This window comes from Chelonia mydas, chromosome 2 (assembly GCF_015237465.2).
Source record: "Chelonia mydas isolate rCheMyd1 chromosome 2, rCheMyd1.pri.v2, whole genome shotgun sequence".
Classification (NCBI taxonomy): Eukaryota; Metazoa; Chordata; order Testudines; family Cheloniidae; genus Chelonia; species Chelonia mydas.
This window is the reverse complement of record NC_057850.1, coordinates 76,915,961-76,932,495: the sequence shown is the minus strand read 5'-3', so window position 1 is coordinate 76,932,495 and position 16,535 is coordinate 76,915,961. Positions and strand designations below refer to the sequence as shown.

Below are 16,535 nucleotides of genomic sequence, written 5' to 3'. Positions count from 1 at the left end.
TGCTTCTTAAGTACGAAGTGGGTAAAAGGGTCCAAACCCCAAAGCTGATTCCTTTCTGGATCTCCAACTCCATAGCACCTGGAAGCATATACCAAATTTCTCAATGACCAGAATAAGATAAAAATGCCATTTTACAATCCCCAGAAATCACTCATCCAAGAGTATACCCCAGTCCAAACAGAGAGGTTCCTCCCCTATCCCCTTGACATGTGCCTAAACAACTTCCTCCTGACACTACAGGGCAGTTGTCACCCACCAGTCCTTACTCCTAAATTGAAAACCTCTCCCCTTTCATGGCATAGGATAGCTGTAATCCAGTCTCAACCTTCCTTCCAAAGACCTAGGTCAGTGAGAACCAAAACCTGATTGTAGGAAACTGGGGAAGGCCCCCTGGATATGTTCACTTGTCTCCAAAAGGGTAAGTAAACATAGGAATAAAAAAAGCTTCAACTTGGCCCACAGCAACAAAACACGCTCCCTCAGCAGTTCAGTTACAGGAAGACAGAAGTCTTCTCAGCGGCCTAAGAGAGTGCTTTCACTATAATTTCTCCCTGGCTAATGTCTTCATTACAAATACCACTGAGAGACAGAAGACTGGGCTGGGGGCACATCCAACTGAAGGCACTTTCCCCTCATGGCAATGAAGTGAAGAGAAAGGAGGAACTCACTACTAAGCAGGTGAAACTTCCCTTCTTATAACAGCACTGGGGGATGAGGCCTTGATCACGAATTGAGGGCAGGAAAGGTGATTATAAAAAGCAACCGCTCCTCTCACCATTGGATTTCTGAAGAATCCCAGCAGGATATGAGGAGACAGACCAGGAATCAGGAATAGTGGTGCTCAGTGGCCACTACACAGAAGTTTTGAGCCCCTCCAATTTATTTTGCTTTGGACAGCGGGCAGACCTTTTTCTGGAATAGATACGTCTAATGTACGTGCTGCATTTCAGAACAGCTGTATGGTCCCAGAAGCCCACGTATATTTAAGCTTAATAGGTCCTTAAATCAGGGAAGTATGGTAAACTAAATTAAAGACAGACATATAAATACTCATTTGATGGTTACTAGAGTCTGGAATGCTATCATTATGAAGGGAAAAAGTATATACAATGCACATATAGCGTCCCTGTCTCACAACTGTCTGACAAGTTATCGTATCTCTGACTGATAACTGAATGAAAAATGTTTGAAAGTGGTTCAGTTTAACAAATGGCACTGTCTGCAGTGAATACTATCAGGAACAATCTCTTATGTAATTTCAAGGACCAACAACTGACCCTCTAATAAGCATGTGACACCGCTGCAAGTGGGAAAAAAAAACTAATTATGCCAAGGAACATATAACTGGAAACTGGGTTTCAGTAAGTGCATCAGGAATACAATACAAAGTACTTTTATGCAACATCCTTCATACTAAGCATCTCAAAATGATTTACAGATAGGAGAAATTTTACCATTAATAAAAAACCCCAAAACAGATGTATTTGAAGGGAATCCAATTACAATGTATCAGTTCTCCTGAGTAAAACTTAAAGATTGGACTGCAGCCATGCATATTTAAATTATAGGGATAGGCACACATTATATAGGTTATAGTATAAAGCAAAGTATAAGGTTATATTCCCAGGTATTCAGGTGCATCCCAAATTTAATGTGTGAAAACTGACACAGTTGCATTGATTGGGGCAAAACAAGTATTTGATACAGCTGTGCAATCCAAATTGGAACAAAACAAAATAATAGGAAATATTTTGATATGCTCGGTACTTGAAAGCTGTTAAGAGTTTGGAAGATTGTAGCTCTGAAATTGGCCAAATTATGCTTTATTCTGTCTACATGTCTTGGAGGGGAGGAGGGGAAAGAGGGGAACAAGTCAAGCAGTTGTGGGGGAGGTTGTCTAATTCAGTAGGATGGAGACATTGCCCTCTCTTCCCCCAGCACACCAGCATATACCTACAGGGGAATGTCTTGGAGAGTGCAGGCTACATCTTTGCAACAAGTGTAGCAAGAGGCACTGTGCTGGGACCCCTGGAAGTATCCTCATAGTCAGACCAAACGTCCATCTAGCCCAATATCCTGTCTTCCAACAGTGGCCAAAACCAGGGGCTCCAGAGATAATGAACTGAATAGCTAATCATCAGAGATCCATCCCCTGTTGTCCATTCCCAGCTTCTGGTAAACAGGGGCTTTGTCCATTCCCAGCTTCTGGTAAACGGGGGCTAGGGACACCACTAACATGCCACAGTTAACATGCATCCTTCCACACTACTCCAGAGAAGAAGGTGCGTCTCGTGCCACGAAGTTCCACCATGAATACATCTATAATTTAATTTAATCTAATTAGAGAAATGCACAGCAAAACACTGGCACCTTTCAAGATTAAGTTTCCTCAAAGAGGATTTTTATATACCATGTTTTTTCTTAAGGTGGGAGCAATGTCATGGCTTTGAGAGCAACCAAAGGTAATTTTAAAAAATGCTAAAAGGCAATGCCTGCTGTGTTTGATTGTGGCTCGAAACATCTAAAAATGGGTAGGTAAACCTGACAGACTATTACTAGCGTCTTCAGACTGGGTAATGCTCCCTTCTGTCTGAATTGCAGGTTTTTGCAGACTCCCGATGAACAGGGCAGCTATGACGTACTCTTCCTGTTCTGGACCAGCTGCTCTGGTTGTATTTGAATGTTAAGGTATTTACTTAAATCATTATCAAGAGTTTAACAGATTTTTCTTGTGATACAGTGAATTATACTGTGTGTAATTAGAGAACTGGATCTGGTCTACATGAGTGTGTATCATAACTGCACAAGCCAGATTCTCAATCAAGTGAATGGGCTAGCGACCTCTGTAAAATACAAAACACAGTGCACAAGTAGGGCCAATTTTTCAAGATAATGCTCAGATCCATGAATAAACTCATAAGAGTTCAAATATGACTGTCCACAATTCCTGTGACTGTGTGTGTAAACTGTATGACTGCTTACACAAATGTCTAGTTGGCCACCTAGCTAGCTATTTTCATATACAATTACCCAAGCTGCATGCACAGCCCAAGTAACCGTGTGTGGAATCACAGCTGCCTTTTATTTTAAATGTAGGACTTTAGGAATCATACCCAGGCACTCCATATTGAAATTTGACTTGACCAATCTCTAAGGCTCAGACCCATTCACTAGAAGAACAATCAATTTCAGCAGAATTTGTCTGCTGTTGCACCCACTTAGCTTAAGTTACCTCTTAAACACCCCCAAACCCTAACCTGGAAGGGAGTTTACACTGAAAATATTGGCCCCGATACTACAAGGTGTACTTTGCAGGCTGAATCCGACAGTGGCTCAAGTCAACAGGCTTCAGGAAGTGCAGTGATCTACATAGGTGGTGCAGTTTTGCAGGAGCGTTGCTATTTATGAAAAGCCATAGCTTCACCAATAGTTGACGCCTTTTTTTATTTTCCATTCACTTTTCTTTTACTTTCCGCTGCCTTGGTTTTTCCCATTTGTTTTTATTATCAGTCTATCTGGAGCACTACAACTTTATAATTTCCTAAGATAACCAAAGAACCAGCTATCTTTTTTTATTAATAAAAAGTGAAAGTTAAACCCAAGCTACAGATAAAGCTCTATACAAGGCCCCAGATTCTAGACAGGATAAAATATATTGCAACGATTTTTGTAATGGAATTAAGAAAACATTACCTTTTCTATAATTAGGGAATGGTTCACAAAGGAATGAAAATAATTCCTGCACATGAGCATTGTATGTAATCATTCAGAAAACAAAGTCAAATTTTTTAATATGCAAATTTGATCCCAGTAGGAATTTCATTTAATGATAATAATGAAGATGCCTACTGGTTTATAGCAGTTAGTTTATCATTATCATTAAGAACTCGATATAAAATGAATGACAATCTTATCTAATCTAACACAAAACAAAGGTTAAATGAGGAGGGAAAATGATCTGATAAGCCCTTTTATGTCACTGTCTGATAGGAAGGTGAAAATAAAACATGATAGTAGGAGTTTACACTTTGATCGGTAAATAAGCAATATCTTCATATATACAAGAAAAATACCAGTAGGGTCCACAGCACAAAACTGATCAGCTGTTAAGATCTAGGTAACTACGAAGAGATTACTTAAAATTTCCTTAAGTACATTTTCTTTTGGTATTTTAAAGGGGAGAGCAGAAAGAGTCAAAGGCTGGCTGGATAAACTCAGAAGGCTACTCAAATATCAAGCATATTTCACTACTTAAGTGCTAGAACAAGTCTGTTCTTCTAATTATCAGGAATTATAAATAAGCTTAATCATTCTGTAACATGCCAAATACTTTATGTGCAATTTAGAAATTAGATCCATTCCTGCACAAGTCCATTCTGTTTTTATTTTTAATGTTCTAATTATCACCTCTAAAATAAATACTACTAAGTATAGTAATGCTAATGAATGATTTTTCTCTCTCTCTCTCTCATACACAAAATAATTCTTATAATCAAAATGATGACACACATCTGAGCTGTAGGCTTTCTGGATAGTTTTTGAATAAGAGTGTCTCTTGTAGAGAACTAAGATGTTAAGGGAAAATATACTCAGAAAAATCTTAACATTGACTTAGAAACTCTTGGAATGAAGAGGGTTGTAGGCAAGACAAAAATATAAGTCTAAAACAATAGGTCCAAATCCTGCAACACATATGATGAGTAGCACTTACTCACTTGAGCAGTCCTACTGACTTCAATGGGACCAACTGCATAAATGCTATTCAACAGGAGTAAGGATTGCAGAATTGGTCCCAGAGTTAACAGGGGATTTGAGTATCAACTTAACTTACTAAAAAAAAATTGTTATATAACCTAATACAATGAGAAAAGAAGGGAATGGTTCAATGTTATTTGGTCAACATTTACTTTGATATCCAAGTCAAACACCCCAGTGGCTTCATGTAAACCACATCAGTATCCTGATTTATATTTTAAAATGAATTACTATATATATCAACTGTGTTGCACCATGTGCTAGGTGCATTAACATTGAGTCAACATAAGGTTTGGATATTTAGAGCTGACTGTAGTGGTTACAAATTGAGTGCACATCATGCCAAGGGAGAGCATCATAGTGTCAGTCATTTGTCTATTACACTTATCACATTTACTAACTATGGCAACCTCAAAGTCATGTAATCTGTTGATAATCAGTGCTGTGACTGGCGACTACAGAACTTGTCTAAACTAGATATGCAAATGTCAGGCGATAAGTATGGGATAATATTCAGATTGCAACGATTTTCTTTCCCTATAAAAATGTTGGGCTAGATCCTCAGCTTTTCAAGTCAACAGAACTATGCCAATTTACACCAGCTGACAATCTGGCTTGTTGTCTTGTACTCCATTGACTGTATTAACAAACACTGGAAAATAAACAACTCCCTCCCCTCCCCCCCACACCCTGCGAGTCAACAGCTGTCTTCAGTACTTAGGGGACTCTTTCTACCCATCTTAAACGGAACATCACCTCTTTATGCCGGGAAGTCTCTCTCGCTAATCTAAATTTATTTGCCTATGATATAGTGATGATATTGTCTGACATCAGAAGGATGTATCTGTTGATGTGCTGGCCATGGTAACCTTCACACTCATCTCTAGCCCTCTGCCTACCACAGGATAAATCAGCGCTGAAGGGACAGAAATCATGCCCTTCGCCAGTGCTGGGACACAGGGAAGAAGTGCAATACAAGCAGAGTTTGTAATACAGGCTATGGCTGCCTCTCTTTTAAAAACCAGAACGATGAAATATTGCCACAGAACCATCACTATTATGTACAAGATGTAAAACTGAAAATAACATGATGCTGCCCTCAATGCTAATCTGAAAGAGATTACTATTAACTAGAGAAAGAACCAATGTTTGGTTTGTATTCAAATACTGCCAGTCACATCCCATCCCATCAAATACCATTCTAAAAATCTCAAACATCAAACAGCATAAGGTATTCATTCACATGACTTGTGAATGAGAGCAGTAACTGGATACAACATCCAAAGGCAGCCGGTCATGCCACTGGTTATTGAAAACTCCATTTTGATTCCTTGTAGGAAGACCATAAGAGAGAAGATGACATACGTCTTTCAGGAATTTTGCAAAGTTTGTAACAGCAGCTCAGGAAAAAAAAAAAAAAAGACTGCATGACTGGTAAGAAAGAACATCTCACAGTAATTCAATTTCAGATTGCACTACAACAACTATTTAATTAATTAATTGACATTTCTATGGCACTGATCTCCATATCTGAGCACTAAGACGAACCACATGTAATTCAAGGGCCCCAAGGTATGCGAGGGAAAAATAACAAAATGTCACACACATCATTAACTAGCTGTTCAAAAAAGTATACAGCTTAAACAATTTTTAAATGACTGGGACGAAAAAATAAATAAAGTGTTAAAAAGCCATTGGTTGGGGAAATATCTGTTGCTGTCAAAATATGCAGTGCTTTCATTGAGCTGTGACAGAAGCTTTGAACATGGCACCTTATTCTGCTGCGGAAGACAAGGTTTTGTTTGATTCCTCAGTGTTCTGGAGTCATATTATTGCTTTCCACCTAAGTTTTTTGCTCAGTCAATCCTGACATTTTTAGCCTAATGTTAATATTGATAAAAAGCATTCTCTCCGTCCTTCACTGCTCGCTTGTGGATGTGGGGTAACAATACAATTTTTCCTTGGTTTAATTTCACACTGGATTGACCTTGATCGTACTAAAAGGGCTGCAGTTTTCTCCAGGAGGCCTTATTTTGAAAAGAGACTACAACTGCAATTTCAATTGCTATTCTGAAAGTGCTGGAAATATAGACGCTACCAGAAGAAAGCTCTCAGATGTCATTTATGGCAAAGGCACATACATAAGAAAGGGCTAATGGCTAACGTCTATCGTTTAGAATGTTGTATAGGTAAGTCTACATCTGCAATACCTTGCTATGCCCAGTGCCTGTGGCAGATATGACTGCTACTTGCAGGGAACTTGTTGGGCCCTTTCAAACATGCATTTCAGATATCTAAATTTTGCATTATACTGTACAAAAAGAGAACTACGAATGCCTATTACCCAGTTAAACTCAGACGGAACTCTAGTTTTTACATGGTAAAATGTCTTATTGGATCCCTTCCTTTCCCCGCTCCCCTGAAAAATAACCCCTCAGTAGTTGAGTGTACATTTTGGTTAAGAACCTAACACTACTCAATGGAACTTTGCAGTGACAGGGCTTTGTGTACTGAGCCCCAGGAGGTATTAATTAGAACACTGGTTCTCAACAATCACCCCAAGGTTTATCTTCAGGAGGTGTCCCTGGAGTCATGGCCAAAAGTCCTCAATTTTATAAAAATACCCCTCAGCCTTCTTGTTTGCAGCTGTGCACCTTGACTCTATGGGAGACAAGCAGATTCTCCCTCTCTTCCCAGCTGTTATCATTTGCAGCTCCTTCTTCTACCAGGTGTTCAGTATTCAGCACTGGTAAGAAGGCTCCATTTATGGAGGGTATGCAGTTTTTGTTCACGGTGGCTGCCTGCAGTACGTGATCTCACACTGCTTGGCTGACTCTACCCCATCGTTAAAAACAGCACATTCACCAGAGATATGTCTACCTGTCCCAGCATCCTGGTATTCCAATGATGGTGCTTCCAGAGGTGGAGGAGAGGATGGATGCATATAGTGCCAACTTGTAAACATATCATAGGGCAGCATTCTCCTTTGGGCATGGAACACCCATCATCCTCTTCCTTGATACTCAATTGAAATGTAAAGGGTTTCTAATCTGCTGCTCCAGCATTGGCCAATCTCTGATTAGCTAGTATTTACAAAGGACCTTTCATCCACAAGAACCTCAAAGAGTTTTACTGACTTTAAAATATAGGAAGCATTCATTTACCACTGAAATACGGTGACGTTCAGAGTGGAATGCATTAGCCATTCTGCATCAGTGACTCTACACAACAGTATTTTAGAGAGGTAGTGAAGAATAACATTTAAAAATTGAAATGAAGGGTATTTTAATTTTCTTTTAAATGTAATTACCTAAGTTGGAATTTCACCAGAATGCGAAGGGAAGCTTAATACCTATAAGTGGACAAGATACTGGTTTTACATTTCATGCAAAAGGCAGGAGTTGGACACCTGTAAAACTGATGAGACCTCACTGGAAAACAGTGCCTGCTTTCAGGATTCTATCTATTACTCAGCATGTGTATAATTCATTGCAAGAACTGGCTATGTTATACAATGTGGTAATGGAAAAGAAGATTTATTACACCTTCAGATCTAAACCTACATATTAGAAGCACTAACCACATTTCTCACCTGGTCTTCTTCTCCACCACCTTCTTCATCATATTTCAGAATATTGTCCCTTACGTCATCTTCTGGATCAATCAACAGCTGTTTGGCCTGACGCTCCTTATCACGGCGTTTCATCCATACTACAAACATCAAAACTAGAACTAGATTGGAAAGGGGGAAGACCAGAAACAAAAACATTACTACTCTCCACATTATACTATATTTACACCTTATGAAAATACATATTAAAACCATGTCATGGGGTAGAATTCTGCTTTAATATTCAAGGGGGTGATTTAAGTAAGAGATTTAACTGAATTATTTTGGTAGCTGAAAAACACCACGTCTCACAATCCAGACTCTAATTATCCAGGATCTGAGACATATATAATGACCTGACTCTGAGATGCACCCTTCTGGAAGTACCACCAAAGAAAAGGGGGCAAAATTAGTTTTAAGTCAGAGGTTGATTTAAACCTAGGGGCTAGTCTACTTTATGGTGGCTTTGAGTGGCCACAGGTGGGTCACTTCCACAGCCCAGAATAGCCAGAGATCAGAGTGCTCTGGCCAGACTTCACTTCCCTTCAACCCACCTCCTTCCCTCTGTCAGAACACCTCTCCTCTTGGGGCTGTGTGGGGTGAGGGCAGTGTGTAAGTGATCAACCAGCCCTGTGTGACCTGGAGAAGTTCCCTATGCATGTAGTATTTGCTGGAAGATGATTTAAGCCATCTTTCTGGCCCCTCTGCTAGCTGAATTAGTATCGTAAAAGGGATGCAGCAGAGCCCAGAAATAGGATTTCCATATTATATTAATTATCGTACAAAGAAACTGTGTTAAAAGACTATTGTTAAGACTGCAAAGTTAAGCACTCAAAAGTTGGGATGTTTCAGAAAACAAAGGAACTTTGACTTTTCTATTCTTATTTGTAAGGGCAATTTGCGTAGTTTTGTTTTCTGAAGTTGAGAATTGTTCTCTCAAAATTAAAAAAAAAATAGTTTATGTAAAATCATGTGACAAAGATGGCTGCACACTGCTGATGACTCGTGGGCTGAAGTCCTAGGTATCCTCTCAAAGTGTTGGATGATCTCTGGTCTCTCTCAAGGAGGCAATTCACTACTGAAGGATCAGTGGAAATGTTCTGAAACAGACTATATTTATTTTACATAAAAAACACCATAAGAGTTAAATTCAGCTCTCAGCTATGTTAGTCTATCTCCAAATTATTTCCCCTCACTTCAGTGCAGTTACTCTGATGTAACACAGTTCAGAACTTAGGACATAAAATAGTATCTCCCTATGGGCTCCAGTGCTTTTGTGTTTTTTGTATAGGTAGACTCAGTTGTGCCTTTAAGGCACAGCCCTGCATTGGGGGCATTACAGAATTGCATCACTCCAGGAACGGTGCTAGGAATTATTCCGTCTGAATGAGGAAGAATTCCTCCCAGAGCCTCTGTGTGTGCCGCAAGTGCAACCACCGTTTGCTAACTCCAGCACAAGGTGGAGCTTACTACACTGCCCCCAACTGCACGGCTGTCCAACTCTACTAATATTAGTTGGACTTCACATAATGCTTTTCATCTATAGATCTCAAAGAACTTTTACAAAGATGGGGAAACTAACGAACAGGTTAAGTGATTTCCCCAAGATCAGCGGGACTGAGCCATTAAGAGAACCTAGGTCACCTGACTCCCAATCCTGTACCCTAGCCACTAGACCAAGCCGCTTCCCTGTGATTTGGAAATTAATAATTCATTGTTGTACAATCTTTTAGATTTCTTATTGTGACACTGGTGTTTCAGTTCAGAAGTATTTAACAGAATGTTAGTTCTAGTTTGGGTGATATTCTCTGTAACATCTGCATTTCTCATCAAAATGAACACCTTAAACTCAAAAAGAACAGGAGTACTTGTGGCACCTTAGAGACTTACAAATTTATTTGAGCATAAGCTTTCATGAGCTACAGCTCACTGAATGCACCCGATGAAGTGAGCTGTCGCTCACGAAAGCTTATGCTCAAATAAATTTGTTAGTCTCTAAGGTGCCACAAGTCCTCCTTTTCTTTTTGCGAATACAGACTAACACGGCTGCTACTCTGAAACCTCAAACTCAGAAATGCTTAGACCTAGCTCCAATTAAGCAATGACTTGAACACCAATCGCTCATTCCAACAATACAGGGTCACAAACCTGTTGCATAGCCAAGTCTGCAAAGTAGGATGCACACTGCGGGCGAGAATGATTTAGACTGAGTTTTGCAATGAGATGATTCACCAGTGAATCTCTCTCAGAGAGAAACTGAGCTCTGAAGTTGTATATTATTAATTTATACAGTGCCACAACAGTGCATGGCACATCATATGAAGAGTTACAGTCTTTGACTTTGATCCAGAAGTCTAAGCCATGTGAATGCATGGTGCAGGGTCCACCTGAACAGATCAGTTTGCGTGAATGAGGCCTAAGTTTAGGCTTGGGTTTAGAGGTAAAAAAAAAGAGTGACTGGAAAGGAAAGCTGTGGTTTTTTGTTTCAATCTTGACAATTCTCAAACTTTAGTTATTTTGTTAGTTTATAAGCTAAAGTTGTTTAAAAAGTAGTATAAAGAGGTAATTCTTGTAGCAGGAGCTGGGTGACTTCGTTCCTAGTACAGAATGTACATTTCAAATTAGAACTAAAAAAGCATCCTGGTGGCAAGAAATCTCAATTCATCTGCCATGTAACCGCCTGAAGAACATTTGTAACTGATTTGGTAATTATGATAGCACTTCACTAAATCAATGGCTAACATTTTAAGAATGGCTCAGCAACATGGAAACATGTTTAATGTATCATCTCCGTGCACAGCTTGCTTTTCCTGGACAAACTGCTACTATGCAAATCTTTGCCAGGCATGGAAAGTTTATTCTTCTTTAGGACTCCACTCCATCATTCTGTATATTCTGGATTGGTGCGCTGAGTACTCTTAACAGGTGAATCCCTTTCTTGTGTTTCCACTGCAATCAGAGATAAGCTAAACATATATATAAGAGAGCTACAGTATCTAATTTTACTACACTGGACAGAGGGTCACGGTGTTTAGTCATTTCCCTCATCAAATGCACTAGACACAAAATAGAATACCACTTTGGGCTTTATGCAGCGCTTAGACAAACACATACCTCTGCTCTTGCGTGACTAGCTGCTTGTCAGGCCTTGTAGGAGGGACTGTGATGTACCATCTTCCCAAATCATAAATTTCTTTACTTAATTCCACTGGGTTTGAGATAACAAAGCCAAATTGTGCCTTACAGGCACTGACCCCTGTTGGGGATGGTGTGCAGTTACATCTGCAGCAGCCTGGGAGAAAGACTGGGTCTCTGAGGGCCCTGGCCTCGCCTCTTCTCCAGCCACATGAGGCAATGCGTGCCCTGCAATGTGCCTGGAGGGAGGAATCTCTGCACTCCTATGAGCACAGAGTGTGGTAAGCACAAAAGGGAAGCTCCTTAATCCCCAATCTTGAAGTGCCCACACAAGGGCCAGCTGCCATCTGGCTCTCATATTCCTAATATTGTATTAGTAATTATCACCAGAAAATCTTAACATTGCATCAAAGCTATAAAGTTGAATACGGGCAATTCTTTAGGAGGCAAGATTTTTGTCTGGTCCTGCTCATGGCAGAGAGATCTATTCTAGGAATTACTTTGGGGAAGTTCTATGGCCTGCGTTATACAGGAGGTCAGACCGGATGATCACAACGGTCCCTTCTGGCCTTGGAATCTATGTATCAGCACTTGGATGGCTGAAGGGTAGGTATACTATTACCATACATGTAAAAATCTTTTTGAAGAAACCTCACGTTACCTGTTTAGGTTTGCTCTTGTGAAATACTATGAGAAGAGCTGAAAGAACTAATTTTCGAAAGACCCATGTACTTACTGAGCAAGATGATGATACAGAGCAGAATTGCAATGATGGCACCTGTGCCCAGTCCTGCACCAACAATCCGATCTACATCAGTACAGTCTCCGTTTATGTCACACTGACAAACCTTCACCTTCAGAATAGATGTGCTGGACTTGGGAGGATTTCCAGAATCAGTGATTATTATAGGAACATCATAGATACCAGCCTCAAGGAATCTGATCCTTAACGAAAGTTGGGCATGATCACCTATATGAGAAAATACATTAGGTGTAAAAATAGAATTTACTGCTTATGTGAATGTTAAACAATGATGGAAAATTTACAGGTTTCTGAACTCTATATTAACCTTTTGTTACTGGATGTACTGGATGCCACATAAGGTGCCACAGACTTATTAGTGTGAACGTTAGTTTCTAAATCTAACTTTTAAAATATCTTTCTCTCATTCTCAAGGGAGCTCACTTTAATGGCATTTGATAACATTTCCTTCACATTAATCTAAACAATCCAGGCATCTAGGGAAGTACCCATTGCCAGACAAAATGAAACAAAACAAAATGCAGTCAGTAGTTCATTTAAAAACATTAAAGTTTCCGTTGTGTAAATTAATTTTACCACTAATACGAATGACGGTCCAATTCCTCTTAATACTAGGAGGAGTTTCTGGCAGTTCAAAGGCAAACGGTCCTGCATTCGGATCAATATCACGGTCTGTTGCTGTGATGTTAGTTGCATTGGGCTGTAGCGTTTCACAGGTTGTAGCCTCCTGAGGATGTACTTGGGGTGCATTATCATTAATGTCAAGCAAATATATCTGAAGAGTGCCAGTCCCACTCATAGGAGGAATTCCTTAAAGAAACAAAAATTGGTATCTTGATTCTGCTTCCCATTAGAAACCTATTCACAATAGTTCATGCAAGCATATTTCAGCTACCCATGTACGTGTGTTCAGTGACAATGTAAACTGAAATTTGATTTGAAAGGATAATTAAATCACCGACAACAACAAAACATGCTTCTTCTACCTCTACATTACTCAAAATGTACCAAACTGTTTTATAATGTTTTATGTCAGAATGTCACCCAATAATAAACCTTACACGTGCTTTTGAAATAACTGTGAACAGTTCGAGCTAGACTGTGACGGGGCCTGCCCAAGAACTGCTTGAGCCTAGCATTGATAGCAGTGTCAGTGTTCCCTGAGAACAAGAGTGGAGCCAACTGAACAGGACTGAAATCGATGTGTACCCTTTGCATTCTCTGAAAGCATAAAGCAGGGGCTGCTTTGGCCTGTCATCAAAGCAAATGCCTCCGGGAGCTCATGCTGGGGCAGTGCACTTCCACATACCTCTATTTTAGGGCTCTGGATTTATAAATAAAATCTGGCGCCTGGCCTCGAGGCTGCAAACCTGAACATGAGTAGTCTCACTGTTTTCACAGGGAATGGTCTTTGAAGGCACAAGTGTCTGCAGGATTAGGGCCTTAGCTGGTGAATACAGGAACAAAGGAATTGCCATACTGGACCAGAACAGTAGTTCATCCAGTCCATTAAGCTATCTCCAACAGTGGCCAACACCAGATGCTTCAGAGAAAGAGGCGAACGACCGTTCAGTAGGCAGATCTGAGATCATCCCACCCTCAAGACCTCCCCACCTGACCCCCAAATTAGATTGACTTAAGCCCCTAAGCATGAGGATTTACATCCCTTCCAAAACTCATTTTTTTTAGTATTTACTTTTCTAACTCTGGATATTCTTATCTATATAGTGTCTAATACTTCTTTAAATCTTGTTAAATTCTACCTACAACGACAACCCATGGTAACAAGTTCCACAGTATAATTACCCATTGTGTGAAACTTGCCACTTTTCAATTTCATTAAATGCCCCTCTGTGCTGATGTTATGAAATAAGGAAAACAGAACTTTCTGATCTACCTTCCCTATACTTTTTACTGTTTTAAATACTTTTATGATGTCACCTCTTAGTCATCTCTTTACATTTTCTCTTCATATGTGATTTTTTTCCACACACTGAATTTATACGCCTAAATCTGCAAAATCTGTTTTGGAGATGAGATGACTAGTAAGTAACACAGTATCCCAGATGAGGGCATATCATTGATTAATGGAACTGTAATATCTCCCATATTAGACCCCATATCCCATTCCTTGTGCATCCTAAAATGTTGTTTGCTTCTTTAACTGCAGCTTAACATATTAACATAGAGGAGAGGTCTTCACTGGGGAATCCACAATGATGGCCTGGCCTTTTCCCCAAGATATTGCAGTTAGTTTAGAACTAGAAGGATATAGTGCGCTTTTTCATTCCAACATGCATTACTTTGCATTTTTAACACTGAATTTCATCTGCTATTATGTTGCCCATTCACCAAGCTTGATTAGAGCCTCCTGCAGTTCCTCGCAGCCTGTGCTGGACTTGACTGTCCTAAATAATTTTGTTGCATTTACAAAATTTGCAACCTCACAGATTAACCCATTTTCCAGATACTTGATCAATATATTAACTCCAATCTTAGTACCTTCTGCCATGGTGAAAACTGATTTATTCTTCCTTTTTTCTTTCTGTGCTAGTACGATATAATGTCAATTAAAACTTTCTGAATATATATAAATGTGAATACATACCACTGTCAGAGGCAAGGAAAGTCGCATTATACATGTTATTTTCCACATATTGTGACTCTCTGTCCAAAACTGCAATTGTAGTTATCTGTCCACTAACTGGGTCAATTTTTAGCCAGTTTGCAGGATCTGAAAGCTTTGAGTACCTGCATATTTGACGATAAGAAATGTAATTTATCTTCCAATAAGCTTTTTAAAAATGAAACATAACTATATTTCAACTCATATTCTGAAAACGCATATATCTGGTACCTCTGGTATTTTATGAGGTTCAGTTTATTAGCTTGCATTCTTGAGTTTTTTTGGATACACGTACTGTTTTAATAAAGAAAGTTTTTAAAAGCCTTTCTATGTAAGTAAGCTGTTATATAACTCTATTTTACATAAGTTATATACAACTGTCTGAAAAGTGAACATACATGTCATAAATTAGTAAAATGCACAATTTTCTTAAGTTGCATATGACTTATTCACCACAAGAATGCAGATTTCACATTCAACCATGATTAAAGTATTTTAATAAGAACTCCTACTTGATTTTCAGCATGAGAGCCATTTATGCGGCCTTCTCAATTCTGTTAACCATGTGTGCGTACATGTACACAGAGAGGGAGGAGATGATAGACATATTCTGATTTGACAGAAGTGACCCTATTATCTTAGGCTCCTTTTAGTTTTTAGTCCCAGTTGATGACAATAAATCATTGGTTTTCTATGGATGCCTTGGTGTATCCAACTAGTTTTACTGTACTCTTCGATTCTGATCTGAAGGAATAGGGTCATTCAAAACCACCCTTCCTTATAAGAAGTTGTCATTGTATCAATTATTAGTTTAAATAAATTACAAACTATCTTAGCTCATGTGATATTTAAAATAAAAACAACAGTACTAGGCTACAAAATTATAGACCTATATATCACTTTTATGGCCCAAAATGAGCAAATATCAGCAATAATAGCTAATTAACTAGGGCTATGTCTACATTTAAAATGCTACAGTGGCATAGCTGCTTATTTCTCCAGTCACTCTAGTAAATCCACCTCCCCAAGAGGCAGTAGTTAGTTGATGGAAGGATTCTTGTGTTGACCTAGCTCTACAGGGAACTTAGGTCATCTTAACTACATCGCTTAGAGGTGTGGATTTTTCACACTCTGAGCAACATAGTTGGGTTGATATAATTTTCTAGTGTAGAGCAGCCCTAAATAATACAGAAAGCATAAAATTATATGACGTATAAACGTAAAATCTTTCATTTTACAAGGAAAGAACAAATTAAAGATTCTTTTGCCTGCATGAATTCCACAGTTGTTGGGGATGGGATAATGAATCCTGATCTGATGCAGAGCAACCATAAAGTTGAGCCACAGCAATCATAGCCTACGACCCTGATCAGCAAGATACGTTAGCATGAGCATAAACTTAAGCCTCACTCAATTCACTGGGACAGCCCATATGCTTAAAGTTCTGTATGTGTTTAGGTACCTTGATGAATTTGAGTCCTATGAGCAGAAGAAGATGCCATAGTTTGCTGTACCTGCAGATCTGTACTAGATACAGACTTATTTGCAACACCATTCTGAGAGCCCACCCATAATTCCCATCTGGGGTGCTGTAGTAAACCGAGAAATCGTACATGGGCTCTTCACTTCATGGCCAGCCCAAAAGA

At 39.3% G+C, this 16,535-nt stretch overlaps 1 protein-coding gene across 2 annotated transcripts in view; it reads right to left on the bottom strand.

The window, feature by feature from the left end:
* CDH2 (cadherin 2) overlaps positions 1–16,535 on the bottom strand; it is a 178,533-nt gene that overhangs the window by 21,951 nt on the left and 140,047 nt on the right. For both annotated transcript variants that reach the window (XM_037892713.2, XM_043539697.1), the window contains exons 11-14: positions 14,872–15,014; positions 12,840–13,073; positions 12,237–12,470; positions 8,348–8,487 (exon numbers count right to left, since the gene is read on the bottom strand). In XM_037892713.2, coding sequence (XP_037748641.1) covers positions 8,348–8,487; positions 12,237–12,470; positions 12,840–13,073; positions 14,872–15,014 — 751 coding nt within the window. The remainder of the gene's footprint in view (positions 1–8,347; positions 8,488–12,236; positions 12,471–12,839; positions 13,074–14,871; positions 15,015–16,535) is intronic.